Raw genomic sequence first — 15439 nt, 5'->3', positions numbered from 1 at the left:
GATGCTCTAATGGGTAGAAAGGAATAGATAACCCAAAATTTCGTTCTTTTTGGTCTGACTCACTATTTTGAGAAGAGACCAATCACCCTTTATCATTTGCCTTTTCGACGAAGAGTACCAAGTTTTAGATGAAGAGTACCAAGTCAAGTAATACGCCGAGATACTTTTCTAGAAGTAAGAAAAGTCTAGAAAAGTGATTTGATAGGTTTTGGATTTTCACGTTAGATTTGTTTTCATGTGTGCGTCAGATTAACAAACCGGAGAACTGTACTATTGTGATCATTGTGTAGTTGTCCCACAATAATAGATTAACAATGGATCATTCGTCAGGATTTCTTTGTCGTCAACAAAAGTAACTCGCCATGTTTGACCTTAATTTTTGGACGCACGGCGTGACGCACTTTATGAAAACTGTGCATATATCTTTATAAAAAATAAATATAAATGTGTAGGTAATAATTTTATTTAATATTTATTATTATATTTTAAATAAATATAAATAAAATGATATATTAAGAAATATTTATAATATTTTATATATATTAATAATATTTGCATATGAAACAATGAAAAATATCTAGATAGTCTTCTCGTAATGGAGAATCTTTCTACAAAAAATCAGCCCAAACGAAAATATTTAATCTTCTTAAAAATTGTTTTGAAATTGGAAAAATCTGAATCATTGGATAATTTTATAACATTGTAAGCAAATTTCGATATGTCTAGACATTTTCAAATATATTGATTTTTTCTTCTAAGGATGATCTATATTATATGGGAGAATATCTCTATAAAAAAAACCCCGTATAAGTGGAGTTCATATAACGAGCGGAATGAAACAATGTAAAATATCCCTAAAGAGAAGGATATATCTACGATACTATAAATATTCATATCCTGATATTTTATAATATAGTGGTATCTACCACTAGTCTTCTCAAAGTGCCATATTTATACTCTTTTTTACAAAACAACAAGTTCCCGCAATCCTTTATATACTCATGACAACGTGTTACCGTAGTTTTGGAGACATCACAATATCCAGTCTGATGTGGGTGTTCAAAATTTGAGATTAAAAAAAAAAAAAAAAAAACCCTTAGCGGCAAAGCTGTGTCGTGGAATGTGGGACACACAAGACACCTCACTGCCATAGAATATGGGAGTTCATGGCACTTCACTGCCGTGGTCCTATCGGGCATGTTGGGATGTAAAAAGACATGGAATAACCATTATTTTTTCTACCCTTTTGCCAAAGAGAGCCAATCCCATAAAGTGCGTGTAAATACCCTTCAATTAATAGGATTATCGACCCCTAGTCCCACTCCCCAGGATCTCGAACAAGGACTGTATGCAAGAGCATAGTGTATTACTATCACGGCCACTGAAGTTTTACTAGAGACCTCATTGTTTCATACTAGCAGCCCTAATGGTTGTGTTTTATTTGACATAACATTTTCTTTTTGTGTCCCAATGGTTGTCATCAGCTATATGTTATTTTTCTTGCTAAGTTTGGCCCAAAAAATAACAGGAACTTGGGGGTTAGTTTTCGCCACCACGCAGCAAGAAGAACAAAGATGAAGTAGAAGAAACAACAAAGATTAATGTTGGAAAAGGTGATGTCATAAAAATGGGAACAGAACCCTACCAAAAGCATTCCACCCCAACTAGTTTCAACCTTTGGCATAAAAATAAGACAATGATACTAGTTTTCATCTTATTTCCATTTTCAGAAAATTAGCTGAGAATGGGAAAAATACGAGCCACATGCTCCAATGGGATGCTATCTGCAGTGCTTTTCTTGAGATCCGGTTGGTTGAACTCGTTGCGGGGGAGGGTAATGAGCTGGCCTCTGCTTTGACCCTTCTCAAGTATCCAACTGCAGTTGGTGCTCTGGTGCTCCAGGTACTTGTCCAAGGAGAGGCCTTCAACGTTGATAGCCTGTGAAAAACAAATCGTATTCTTACAGTGTAGTCAAAAAGCGAAGTTAACAAGTTCAGTGCAAAGCTATTTCATAGCTGATAGAGTTAACCGGGCAGAAACTTAGTGAGTATTAACAATAGACCCAAACCAAGAGCAGATAAAGAAAAATGCATCGTTCTTCCTGGTTTGGGCCGAACTAAATCACAAATGCTGATCTCCAAGGAACCAGGTTTCACGAGTTAATAGTTAAAGTCAACTAGACAAGCTTGAATAGCTTTACGACTTAATGTTCAAGTAAAGAAGAACATCAAGCTTATGTATAGTTGTATACCATAAAGAGTCGGGCCTTAGACACAGTTTAGCTACCATATCTGCAAATCAAAACCCATCACTTAAATAGAACAAAATGATGTTCCCAAAAGATTCAGCTCATGTTACTTAGGCAGAGCTACGCCAACACCAAGTAATTCATTTAAGTTATTTCAGAGGTCATTGGACTGCACACACATCTGTGATCTTACACCTGCAAGCTGCTCACTACTTCAATTTCGGTTTTTCTTGTTTTGTGTGTGTGGCTTGGGAGAAAACTACTTCAAATTGTACAAGCACTTTTTTCATGTAAAGCACCTACGTGCTTGAAATAGCACTAAAGGAATAGAAAAAGGAAATCACAGCAACCACTTGCACAATCCATCCCTACATGGCCTGATTCCAAGAGAATTTTCTCATTCAGTGTGTTAGTCATTTTCCAGAAATTTCAGAGAGAAAGTAAAATCATTTATACCTCCGCTATTACAGATCTGGGAACCTTCTGATATGTCAGTGAAAGGACGTGAATAGCATAAGCCTGAATAGCTTGCTCAAAACCTGCACATAATCGTCGTGTAAGCAACAATTTGATGAAAACACAATCACAACAAAACTAGTTCATACGGTCTGTCTACATGTTTTCTGTACAGGTGCCTCGGCATCAACGACCTGTCATTTGATTTTTCACAGCCTAATGTAATTTCTCACTTGATATAGGTCCTAATGGAAGTTATTGTAATGAATTCAATTGATGCATGATTAATATCTAAAAAAAATGTGTTACAGTTAATGCCAACTATTGGCTTACTTAGTTACTTTCCTAGGTAGCAACAAATGGTGTGCATATGAATCAGGAAAGATGGGTTATGCCATAATTGTAGCATCATGCTATTAACACTGTATAAAATTAATTGAGGTGATATTATGTTTGTCTGTGTTCCTTTCATTAAGAATGAGTTTTAAAAAGGATGGCACTTAACTGCTTAGATATAATATAAATATACAACTCAACATAAAGCACTAAATACAGTGCACAGAGCCATATCAGTAGAGTGGTAAATTGTCATCCTATATTCCAAAATCAGATATAAGAAATGGGCATTTAACATGAAAGCAGATCTGATTGAATTTATGAATATAAGAAAAACTTGCATATTTACCTGGCACAACTTCAAGTATGCTGCGGTTTTTTGCAGCCTCATCCCAAAACTGTCTGAATCTTGCAGTCTACAGAACAAAAATACAAAAAAATCAGAAAAAAAAAGAAAGAACATAAGCAGTCATTTCAGGCATACATCTGCATGTGAGTATTAACAGATATATTGGAAAACATACCTCCAGATAGTGCGACAGAACAATCAGTGTCTTGAACTGTTCTTCCATTTGCTGAGACCAATTCAAAAGCAAATATTTACCACAACAACCTTAAAGAAGTTAAGTTTAAAATTCCAAATTAACAAATAAAAATAAAGCAATAAACAAAGGAACAAAGAACAAACTGTAACGGTAGAAATTTTGTCTTGTGAACCCAGACCAGTAGAGGCCTTGACTAATTTAGTATCTTATGGCGCATCAAAAAATAAACAAAAAAAGACCTTGGATGCATATTTATCGTTAAATGATAGATAAAAGTAAGAAGATGTCCATGTGAGTATGTGATAGTATTCCTCGTGGTTCTTAATCATATATAAAACGCCGTTTCTTTAATCCCGTCTTTACACTTTCTATTCCATTTGTACTCCAGTAATCAGGATGGTTTAGACAGAGAAGTTTTTCCACTGATAACATCTATATTTCCGTATTAACTTGGTTTCTTGCCCTCCCACATCTATATACTTATATTACATCATCTTGAGTATCGTTATATACTAGATCGTTTCCTAATTTAGTTCTTTCTACAGCTGAATCTGTTCCGCTGCTTCAATACTTAAGGTGAACTCTGCAGATATGATGTTTTGAATACATTATTTTGTGATATAGATAAAGGGTGATCTTGGACACACCCAAAAAAACACTCCCGTACCCCAACTTTCTTGAATACATTATTTTGTGACATAGATAAAGGATGATCTTGGACAAACCCATAAAAACACTCTTATACCCAACTTAAAAAAAAAAAATTAAAAAATTTTTTTTAGACACATTAATGTTCCTAAATTACCCTTTTTTTATTAGGCGTACCCAAGACAAGTCATTTATATCTGATGAAATTTTTTGATGTTTCAACGAATATAACCGTAATTACACCATACATGGGTTTATTTCCACTAATCCATTTTAAGAATAATATCATGAACTCATGAACTAGTTTAAACTATGAACTTCAGAGTAAAAATAAATCCAAGTCATAATATGACATTGTTTCGAACTAGTGTACGTTTATGTACCGTGTTGCATTTCTACATCGCAAGACTGAGCAAATGATAAAACTCAAGGTTGTAGTCGAGTCTGTTTGTTTGAAATCTGAAATGGTATTAACCCGGCCAAAGCCTCTAGAAGAAGATTACTGAAAAAAAAAGGTCGAGTGTTTTTTTTTGCCTCTTGGAAATACCCCAAATTAATTTGGGAGATATTATTAGATTGAGGCAGTTATTGGGGTATGGCAAAAACTTTAGTTAGTTATGTAGTATGGAAGTGTTTTTATGGGTGTGTCCAAGATCACCCTAGATAAAGTCATTTAACAAGAACACATCATTTAAAAATAAATAGAAACAACTTGTGAATATAGAAAGTAGGAGCAGATAGAAGCTATTTGAGTAATGAAACATACCACCCTCTCTGGAATTAAAACAGACAAAGGCTGAAATCTGGCGCAGGCATTGCCATCAGAGCCTATTGTCGAAACAAGAAAGTGTAACAATAAGTACAAACAGGTCAGCAGCTATTTGCCAGATAAATTCAAAAGGTATTAAATTGATCTACCAGGAGCAAGTATAAGTGTTGAAATTGATAAAAAAAAAAGTATCCCTGATATAAATTTGCTTAAAACAAGGTACCGGATAAAATCGAAGAATATCAACGACATAATTTGGTAAACCATTAAATAAGATATGAATTGTTTGTTCCATGAGTAGCATACCTTAATGAGAATGCGGGCAACAATTTGCGTGTTCATCCTCTCTGGCTCAAACTACGTCATCAAAGATTTGAGTCAATAAAAAAATATATATAATGATGGAAAAAGAAAAAAGGGCAAACCTGGTAGAGTCGAAGAAGGCAGAGATTCGCATCCAAACTGTATGTTTGAGAAGAAACCTGGACGGATAAAAAACAAAAATTAAATTGAGTTTGATAATAATAATAATAATAAAGAAAAACAGACCTGCTCATTGACATAGTTTTCGAGGTCAGGGAGAATGTCGGGATTGTAAGGATTCAAAGAGATTAGTTGATCCACGGTGTACGATACCATCGCCTGTTGCTGTTCTCTCCCCATTACAAACACAAACTTCTCAGTTCTCACTGGGTTTTATTAAGCCTCTCTTCTATTTAGGGCAATCATGTTATTTCCACCCCATTCTTTTTCTATTTTCAGACCAATTACTGCCTTACTAGTAAACCATGCTATTTTTAAGTCCATAGTTAGCATGGTTTATTTGGATTCTAATTGTAATTATATAGGAGAGACTTATTTATTTATTTTTTTAAAACAAAATGAGAGATAATTATATTATTTAAAAAAATCAGATACCAATGAAAAAAGTTGGTTGCAAAATTGGGACCAACTCTAGGTGATGGAGATGGAAAGGAGGAGTGGAGATGGAGATCGGAGACAAAAAAAACAACCCACGAAAAAACATTAAGCAGATGAAGACAGTTGATAATGTAAACCATGTATAATTTGAAAACAACCCATAACATTAAAATTAGGCCTTTGGAATATGGAGGTTTTTTAAATTATCAATAATAAAATCAAAGGACTTGTTTTAATTTCCATGGAAATAAATTATTTAATTTAAAGTTATTGTGTTTTTAAATTATTAATAAAAAAAATCTTGTTCAAATTATATTAATAAAAGTTGAGTTTATTCTAAATTTAGTGAGGAAAATGTTTCTAAATTAAATAAATAAACTACTCGAGATTGGGAATGGTATTCGGGAAGACCGGCTAGATATTGTCCGGACCCGGGTTCACTTTGTTGAATACAGGAAATAGGATTAGATCACCTTCAACTTAATTATATACACATTAGTAACACACGAGGTACAACAAAACAGACCAACTACATACAAGTTTTTGTTTTTATTACAAATGAAGAAGATTTGATATCAGGTTCCATCCCATCCATGATTTTTTATCACACGGTGATACAAAACTCAGCTGAAACATCTCCTTTGAAGCATTCTCTTTCGACTCACAAAACCCAACTAGCTTTGCCACAACCTCAGCACTATCTCGTACATGTTGCATGTTATGTGGATCAGTCCACAGCTTGTTCACCAGCTGCAACCTCCTCTGTTTTCCACCGGGTGGGACTTCCCATTTTGTGTAAATCATTTCAAGTTCCTGCGGTGTAAGTCTTGAAGCCGCCCTCTTGCTGAGTTGTTCCCTTTCTTGCTTCAAAGCCCTGATACTGTATCACACCAAAAATGTCATTAGCATAGTAATGGTTACAATTCTTATTTTAAAACTTTTTAATACAACAATCACATGAAACATTGAAAAGCACACATGTTAACTAATAATACACTTGCAGCAGCTCACTGCACATGTTAAGCAGAAGAAACTTGCAACCTGATTGACACTGAGAATTCGTCCTAAAGATAGCACGCAAACTGATAGTCAAGCACTTAGACTATGCTCAGCTATTTACATTCTAGATACAGAAACTATATTATACAGGAGTTGTAAGTCACGCTTATTTTGGCTGAAGCAACCATGTCGAAATCCCCTTTAGTCCAGAAGTTCAAGCAGATAAAGTTAGGCACTGCACCATATATCAGTACAGACGGGTCTACACAAGAAGGGCAGGCGACACACTTCACAACACACTCGAGCACACACCACATATCTTTGAGGGAAAACACACACTACAACAGTAAAATTATCAAACAGCAATTTTCTTAACTTGCGCCACAAAGTAGATTTAAAAAACTAGTAATTTGCTTGACACTAGGATTCTGCTGAGGGCAAGCATGAAGCAAACAAGCACTTCTTGGCGTCTATTATTATTCAATTAACTGCTTATCTTGCTCACTATATGTTTTACTCAAGTCGCACATGTATAAGTGTATGACCATAACAAACAAGCCCTGGTCTAACAAATAAAATAATTTAAAGATCACTGGAAGAGACATGATTACCATGATGTAACAGAGGTTGCAGGTTCATCCCCCAAGAGAGCCGGACTTGCATTGCCAACCTCTGCCAACTGTTTGTCCATCCATATCAACCTTCGAAGCTCAACTTCTATATACATTTGATCATCAGGGTCTCCTCTAAATAATAAGTAGAATTGTGTGCGGTGAATTATTGAAACATGACAAAGATGCCATAACATGATAATCTGCTTCCTCTGTTCCTCAAAAACTAGGTGCCATGAAATAGGAGTTTTATCTTGTACTTCCGTTTCACAAGATGAAGACTCGTTTTCCTCTAGCTCCAAAACCTAAGACAATAGATATAAAAGAAATATTATAAATGCATTTTTTTAAAAGCGTATATAAAAATGATAAACAAACCATTGTACATAAAGCACTGCAATTCTGGTGTAAAACCGTTTCCACATTGCCAGAACTAAAACTAGATAATAACCCTTAAGGTGATAGGTACTGTGGAAATGGATCCTCCAAGAGGCGGGTCCAAATGGATACTACCCATATGAAACCATTTAAGCCAAAACCGGTGGATCCCCAATCAGTGAATGCACAGAGTTAGATGAATTACCCGGTGGCCATGGCAATAAAACAACATGTTCAGGTCTAATTTGATATTCCAGTAGGATATTAAAGGTGAAAAACGGGTAACTTCCAGAGAAAAACCCAAATACATACATATTGCAAGGCCACCATATGTAATTTCACAATAAAAATATCAAATTTTTTTATTCCTAACTCTCTCTTTGCACCTCAAGTTCTCAAGTAAAATTTGTGCTATTTAACACTTCTCTCGTGTAACATGCAATGATGCAAATCTATTCACATTATTACTTTTCTTTCAAACTTGATTAATAATATATTTTCCGCACTTATTTTATTGAATATATACTCTAATATCAGTAATATGTCGGGTGTCGGACATTGTTAAAATTACTAGTATTACTTAAAAGTTAAACCACAATTTTTAGTAGTTATGGTAATGGTTCCCTTAACTACAGAAACAATTAGCAGTTAAAACTCTCAAGCTGCTTGAAAAGTTTTCTGGAACTAAAAATTAAACCCCTGGGTTCCAACATGGGGACAATTTAGATGGTCTGAGACTTCTCTTCTCCAATCATCCAATACAATCAAGTACCCTCCAACTCTAATGGACCTCTATTAATCAAATGGACCTCTATTAATCAAACGTTCCAATTCTGAATCAAGACAAGAGTTGCTTACCTGGCACACAAGGAGCTGTTTCTGGTATTGTAGCTTAGCAACCCTTTCTTTCAGCTCAGTCACATAAGCTCTTATGCTCCTTATGTTCTGTTCAGCAGCATTCTTGAACATCTCCTGCATTTTCTTGACATTAACAGACTTTACTCGACTGGAACCAGGTGTACCTTCCCTTGATGAGATATTGTGACCATGTGTGTTTTTTATGGGGGTAGCTCTACATGATTGCAGCGGTGCATCATGGCCAGACACAAAACCCTCATTCTGTGGGGGCTTGTTCTCCTGCTCCAAGTCCATAACGTCAGAAGAAGAGGACATTGGTGAGCACGGATATCGTATAATATGAGACCTGTTTGTGCTATTTCTCAAGGGAGACGGTAGAACGCTGTTATTCCCTAATTGGTCCTTAGACTCAGAAGTTTCCACAGTATCTGGAAGAGCCATCATCAGCTTGTCTATAGATTGTTGCACAATCTCAAGTTTCTCTTCTAGAGTGGCAATGGTGCTTTCGTGGGAGTTCAATCGAGTTATCTCCTCTTTGAGGTTTGTATTGCTGCTGACTTCAATCTCCTCAGTGATGGTACTAACAACCTGCATCTCCTTGATCTCTGCCAGAAGCTTAGCAACATTCTCTGCAGCATCTTGGCTTCCCAATTTGTGAGAGGCAACCTCCTTATGGAGTACTTCTAGTGCTCGGTTTGCTTCCTGACCAAGCTGTATCTGCCGCTGCTCAAGCTTGCGTATTTCATGTACAAGCATGGTAGGATCTGTAGAAGTAATTGACCGCCGCAAATCATTTATTCCCAACTGTTTTCTCTTTCCTCTTAGTGAGCTGGGAGTACCCAAATCAGGCCCAACTTCAGTGGAAAATGAAAGATGCTTGGCTACCTGATGAGAAGACTGAGAAGGGTTCACGCCCTGAAATTTATGCATAGAAAAAGTAGAATCAAGTAACAGATAAGGAATAAGTTAAAGATAGGGTTCCTTTACCTTATGCCTCTTGTAAAAGACATACTTAAAGTATAATCAAACTATAGATGTAAGGACTAAGTTAAAGACAGGGTTCCTTTTACCTTCTGCCTCTTGCTCGTTGTTCTTTCTAAGTCAAGCTGACGCCTCAGCTCTTCATTTTCCCTCATGATCTGCAAATTACAAGTTCCACCAGAAAAAAAATATTAGAATGCAAGAAATTCCATACAGGTAAACATCTATAGTCGATTATAAATGTTGTACATGCAAAACCGTACACATTGAGATAGACAGAACATAGATCAAGGATTTTTTTCTATTAACATCCACTGTCTTCCACATAATAAAGAATACTTGTGTCAGAAAAAATTATATTGGGCTTGATTAATAAAAACCTGTTTACCCTAAATGAAATGTCCAAGCTACTTTTTGGACTTAAATACCTGCTGAAGTTTCAAATCCTTTTCTATCAACTGGGATTTTAGACATAATGATGAAGGTTCTGGAGATTGCATCTCTGCCTCAAGTCTGGCAACTTCGTTTTGCAATTGCTTCACCAATTGCTTCTCTGCAACAACCTGATCATGTAGCTACCATGCATTAACAAACCATAATATTAGTAAACGAGCTCACCTATATAAACGATAACAAGAGAGAATGAATCAAGACCATCTAGTGTTTTCAGTAGTCTTCAGTGTTCAAGTATTGCTTTAACAATAATACACGCTAGAAGCTACTAGCATCCAAAAGGTCAATTCAAAGGGAAAACCACAAATCAAAGCGCCGTTTTGCTATGAGATGCATACATACCATGTTAACTTTGGCAGTATTGGTGACTTCCTTCGCACTATTCGCAAAAGAGAGAGTGTTCCTTGATTGTTCCACATGACTTAATGCAGGGCTCATTGTACAGATAATTGCAGTTCGAGAATTCCCTCCTAAAGAAGGTTGCAGTATTCGAGTAAGCTTTGAATCCCGGTATGGTATATGAGCACTCCTTTTTCCAACACTGGTAGCAAAATTTGTAGGAGTAATAAGGAACAGAGTAGGTGACTAACTCTTTGTAAAGTTACTAAAAGTATGTACATGTCATTAGCTCAGTTAGTAGGCAAAAAATGGAGTACCAGCATGGTATAAAGTCTATAAACTCAACAACACATGAGTCTCAAAAATACATTGGGCGGCATGTTGCCAAACACATGGTACTTGCTCAACAGCAACACCTCGAGCAGATAGTTTTATACAATTTAATAATTTGCTTTCAACGATGAACACAAATGACTGTTCATACTTTTGAGTTATTCATAAAACTGCAACTGGTCATAATTTGCCACCCAATTGTTTTGACCCAGGATGTAGTGTCTACAAGTCGACCTATTTTATTAAGTATGAGCAATAACCATTAGCTTATGAAATTTGAATATGCTGTCATTCCAGATAATTTTACTCAAAATTCATGATCGTTGACACACATAAAAACTACATATTCAACATTTTGTGTGTGCAGAAATTATCTCCTCACTAATAGGTCATCTCCACGGATCAGCCTATTGTGGATTTTATACCACAATCTTCAATTTGACGCACATAAAAACTACCATATTCAACATTTGTGTGCAGATATCATGGCATCTCCACAAAACGGCCCATTTATGTAGTCCCCAATTAACAGTGGAATGAGTGGTCCCGAATTTGACTGATATTTTATATATATGTTTCATAAGGTTAGGACTTAGGGGATCCATTTTATACAAAATCAGACAATCTAAAATTTCTGATTCAGTTAAACATTCGCGAGTAAAATATCAGTGGAATCTCCATGGTTCATATATACGTGAGCACACATATATGGATCATATTTATATGTGGACCCTTCTAAGTAAAAGTGATCTATTCATAAAGGCACAATAAGAATAAATATTATATAGGTGCAGCACCTTAGCATCAGATGATAGATGTCTCAAATATTGTGTTTTCATCCAAAGCAGTGAGTAAAACAGAATCTGGGATCTCATGCGTTATATGAGAAACACAAATAAGGAAAAGGATAACATTTCTATCAAAGAAAGAACGAGATGAAACTAGAACAGATCCAGAAGTCAACATAAAACCATCAAGGAAAGCTTTACATGCAAAAAGGAAGGGCTAGTAAAGAAACTTATACCTTTAATAAAACAAAGTATATTACAACTTGATCTATTAAGTTTAGACATTCACTGACCTGAGTTTCCTAATGACAGTCGTCAGAGTTAGCAAGCTGCGGTTAATATGAGAACCTTCCATGAGCCTAATACCAACCACCTTCGTTTGCGAGGCACGTTCACTTCCTGCAAGGTCCACTAGATTCTGCAAAAACGTCGATAGTCGATGAGACATAATCAACTTCAGAGAAAAAACAAAGAAAGGGCTACTTTAAGTCTTTAACCCCAAAAACAGCACAACAAAGAAGGAGAAGAAGAAGAGGGAATACCAGACTGGCTATATAAGATTTCACAGAGCCTGAGTATTCGCGGAGTCTGCTCTCTACAGTCTGAAATCAAAGGAGAAAGCAGCATGTTAAAAAGTGTTAACCTCAGGTTGGCTTACTCAAACTATATATGTATATGGTGATGTTAGGGTGTCAGGGTGTCAGGGTTTACTAGACTACTAGAGGCATACACCAAAATATGATTTCAAATGAAGCATGATGCAGCAGACCTCATTCATAGAATTTATTAATATAACTCACCAGCTTAATTATCTGATGCGACCTTGAGCTTTTATGATTTTGTGCAGTTTCCCCCACTTGCCTTTGAGCTGGAAATTGAAAAACAAAATGTGAGTAGATACTTATTAAAGGACATCTAAAGGACATCAGCTAAATAAACACACACACACAACACACACAAAAGCGGAGTGCAATTGTGTATTTGTCATGCAATGTAGCAAAAAATCCAAAATGCATGACCATCGATCATCAATGGAATGAGTATACTACTTTAAGATAATGACAACATTTGATGCAATTAAATGGTCTTGCTAATCTAATACAGCATTCCACTTTCGTCCAAAAACCATAACCATCGATCATCAATGGAATGAGTCTACTACTATACGATAATGACAACATTTGATCCAATTAAATGGTCTCACTAATATAATTATTCTAATACGACATTCCACTTTCAATTAAAAGACAATAATTGGTCTATTTCGTATTTTTTACTTGGACAAAAAAAATGTCTCAAAGAATGGTTGATAAGTGCAGAGAGTCCTACGGATGTGCCGGGTAGAGTCACGTAGATGATAGAAGTGAGCAGCTCTTGATAAAATTAACTACAAAAACATGGTCACCTTCACAGATTGCAATTAAGTTCCTCAGATCTTGAAAGTCTTTAGCTACTTCTTCAATTTGTTTTTCTACGATGACCCCTTTCTGCATTCAAAAAATGAACTTCAAACTCAGACGACTTATACAAAAAACACTCGTTAAAACTATGTATTAGTAAAATCATCTTCCAAAATACCTCAGGATCATCCAAAAGCCGAAGAGGGCCAGAGTCTCGATTCAACAAGTCTATGACAGTTTCATTGTAGATCTCCAAAGCAGAAAATTTAAGTACGTAATCCCTCTCTGGAGTCTGTGACAAACGTCACAATAAAATATCATTAAAGGAAACCATAGTGAAAGGAAAAATGTAAATATAACAGAAAATCTTTATATAACAGAGAATCCTACTTTCTAATAACATATTAACACCAGCAAATCAAGCTACCAGATTACTACAATAACTAGTACAATACTATATGACTAAGGATTAACCCTAAAAACTATATTATAGTAACAATTAACCAAGACTCTGTATATATATCATGATATTGAATGAAAGAAATATTAAACTTGAAAGCAAGGACTACAAACAATTTTATCTAGTTGTCATGATTTCAAGGCCTCACTACAACTATCAAATCAACTGTGATCCCTACACTTTGAACAATTTTGATTAGGAAGTAACTAAAACTTACAAGACTAATGTGCTTGAAGATGTCCCTGACAGCGTTTTCAGCAATCCCTCTCATAGTAAATGTCTTACCACTGCTTGTTTGACCATATGCAAATATTGTCGCTGAAGAAAGAAAAGAAAAAAAAAAAAAAGGTCATTCTTACTTTGAGGAAAAAGACAATGAAATGTTATGTTCATCCTATATTAGTTTTGCACTGACCATTAATTCCTGTAAGGGCAGATAACGCGACATCCTTGGCCCCTTCCTCATAAACTTTCTCAGTTGCACAGAATGGATCAAATACCCTATCTGTTACGGGTAAAGAATAGAAACACTTATTAGTTGGTGCGTAAAACTTGCCACTACACTAGTAGTTCAAATAAATTTTACAAAAGGTATAAGCAATGCATGTTGATCAACCAATGAAAGTAACACAAGGCATAAGCACCGCTACAGAACGGAAATACAAATAAATTTTACCAAAGGTATAAGGGACGCAAGAGCGTTCATGATTGACGCTTGTAGGGAAAATGGTATGTTCGTCTATACATGCCCAAGCAACTTGATCTTTCTGTGTCTGCTCTTGTGTCAAAGGCCTCACGCGCACCGTTACAAATATCTTCTCCTCACGAGATTTCGGCCCTCCTCCAGGTGTTGATACTGGTGTCCTCGAAACCACCTTTGACAATGCTGGCTTCACCGGTGTTCTAACCATTCTTCTCATTTTTTTTTTTTATTTTCTTTTAATACTCCAAATCTACAAACCAATATCAAATATATATAAAATGACACTGCAATTCAAGAAAACAAACATAAACCCTAACAAAGAAACAAAAAATTAATCTTTTCTTGAAACTAACCAACAAAAATTCACCTGAAATTGAAAAAAAAAAAACTACAAGTAGTTAAAACTACTTACATTCAACCTCAAGAAAACTCACAATGTAGCAGTAGTAATTCCAAGAGTGTAATTTCTACATACCCAGTAAAGAAGCAAAAAGTAGAAAGTAGAAAGATATTCGTCCAAACGAGTCTTTAAAGAAACAAAGTTTAGAAATGAGTATGGGGAAAAATGTAACGGCTATTTTTGAATGTTTGTTTTACGTTTTCCGTATCTCCCTCGCTTCTCTTTATTAGTTTGATTTGAAGTATATAATAACGACAACAAAATAAAAAAAAAAAAAAGTAGTAGTGGGTTCTATTATACTACTCCCTGGCTCATATGTGTGTAACCCTGCTCTTGTCACAGACCGAAGTGGCCCCCAAATGCCAAATCAAGTTAGGGGTGGAACTCGGGGTTGGGGTTGGCAACCTGAGCCGGGACATAATCCGAGCCGGTCTTTAAATTATCAGCCCAAGTCCTAGCTCGACCAATTCTTTGGGATTGTCGAGTGGGTCAGGGTTTTTTAAATTATCAATTGAAAGTTCTAAATGAAGAGATTCGACCAATTCAAGTTGGATTACATTATTCGATTAGATTGTCAACTTTATTTTTACAATAATAAAAAATTTAAAGATTGGATGGTGATTAGAACTAAAAAAAAAAAGATATAAAGCATGTCTATCGGGGGATCATTGGGATCACCATAAAAGCGGTGATGATCATTTCTAGATACGTTATTTATTATAATTTTGAAACAGGACACTGACGGGAACGGATCCCATTTGGTTTTTCTGGGCTTTTCGCACACAAGTCGTGAGTTCGAGCCCAGAGAACACT

At 35.7% G+C, this 15439-nt stretch overlaps 2 protein-coding genes across 6 annotated transcripts; both read right to left on the bottom strand.

Moving 5' to 3' along the window:
• Nucleotides 1-1598: 1598 nt before the first annotated feature.
• EIF3K (eukaryotic translation initiation factor 3K) lies at nt 1599-5708 on the bottom strand. The gene is given in 9 exon segments (XM_086587999.1): nt 1599-1938; nt 2705-2787; nt 3390-3456; nt 3565-3615; nt 5000-5016; nt 5019-5061; nt 5309-5359; nt 5428-5484; nt 5552-5708. Coding segments are annotated over 9 exon segments (687 nt in total). The 5' UTR covers nt 5666-5708; the 3' UTR covers nt 1599-1734.
• Nucleotides 5709-6364: 656 nt separating this feature from the next.
• Nucleotides 6365-14839, bottom strand: LOC147472958 (kinesin-like protein NACK2). 5 transcript variants are annotated; one of them, XM_086588012.1, is made up of 15 exons: nt 14702-14839; nt 14200-14476; nt 13939-14028; nt 13741-13841; nt 13242-13355; nt 13069-13150; nt 12464-12531; nt 12206-12265; nt 11957-12081; nt 10546-10744; nt 10179-10325; nt 9840-9908; nt 8770-9684; nt 7534-7838; nt 6365-6803 (listed from the first exon to the last, which is right to left on the bottom strand). In XM_086588012.1, the coding sequence occupies exons 2-15, from the start codon at nt 14441-14443 to the stop codon at nt 6476-6478; spliced, it is 2847 nt and encodes a 948-aa protein (XP_086444138.1). In that variant the 5' UTR covers nt 14444-14476; nt 14702-14839; the 3' UTR covers nt 6365-6475. The 5 variants fall into 5 exon arrangements, with proteins under 5 accessions (XP_086444138.1, XP_086444142.1, XP_086444137.1 ...); XM_086588016.1 differs by having other exon boundaries at nt 10179-10313; nt 14702-14823; XM_086588011.1 differs by having other exon boundaries at nt 14661-14790.
• Between the last annotated feature and the right edge of the window lie 600 nt (nt 14840-15439).

This window comes from Coptis chinensis, unplaced genomic scaffold (assembly GCF_015680905.1).
Source record: "Coptis chinensis isolate HL-2020 unplaced genomic scaffold, ASM1568090v1 utg617_pilon_pilon, whole genome shotgun sequence".
Classification (NCBI taxonomy): Eukaryota; Viridiplantae; Streptophyta; class Magnoliopsida; order Ranunculales; family Ranunculaceae; genus Coptis; species Coptis chinensis.
The sequence above is the reverse complement of the archived record's forward strand: the minus strand, read 5'-3'. Positions and strand labels throughout refer to the sequence as shown.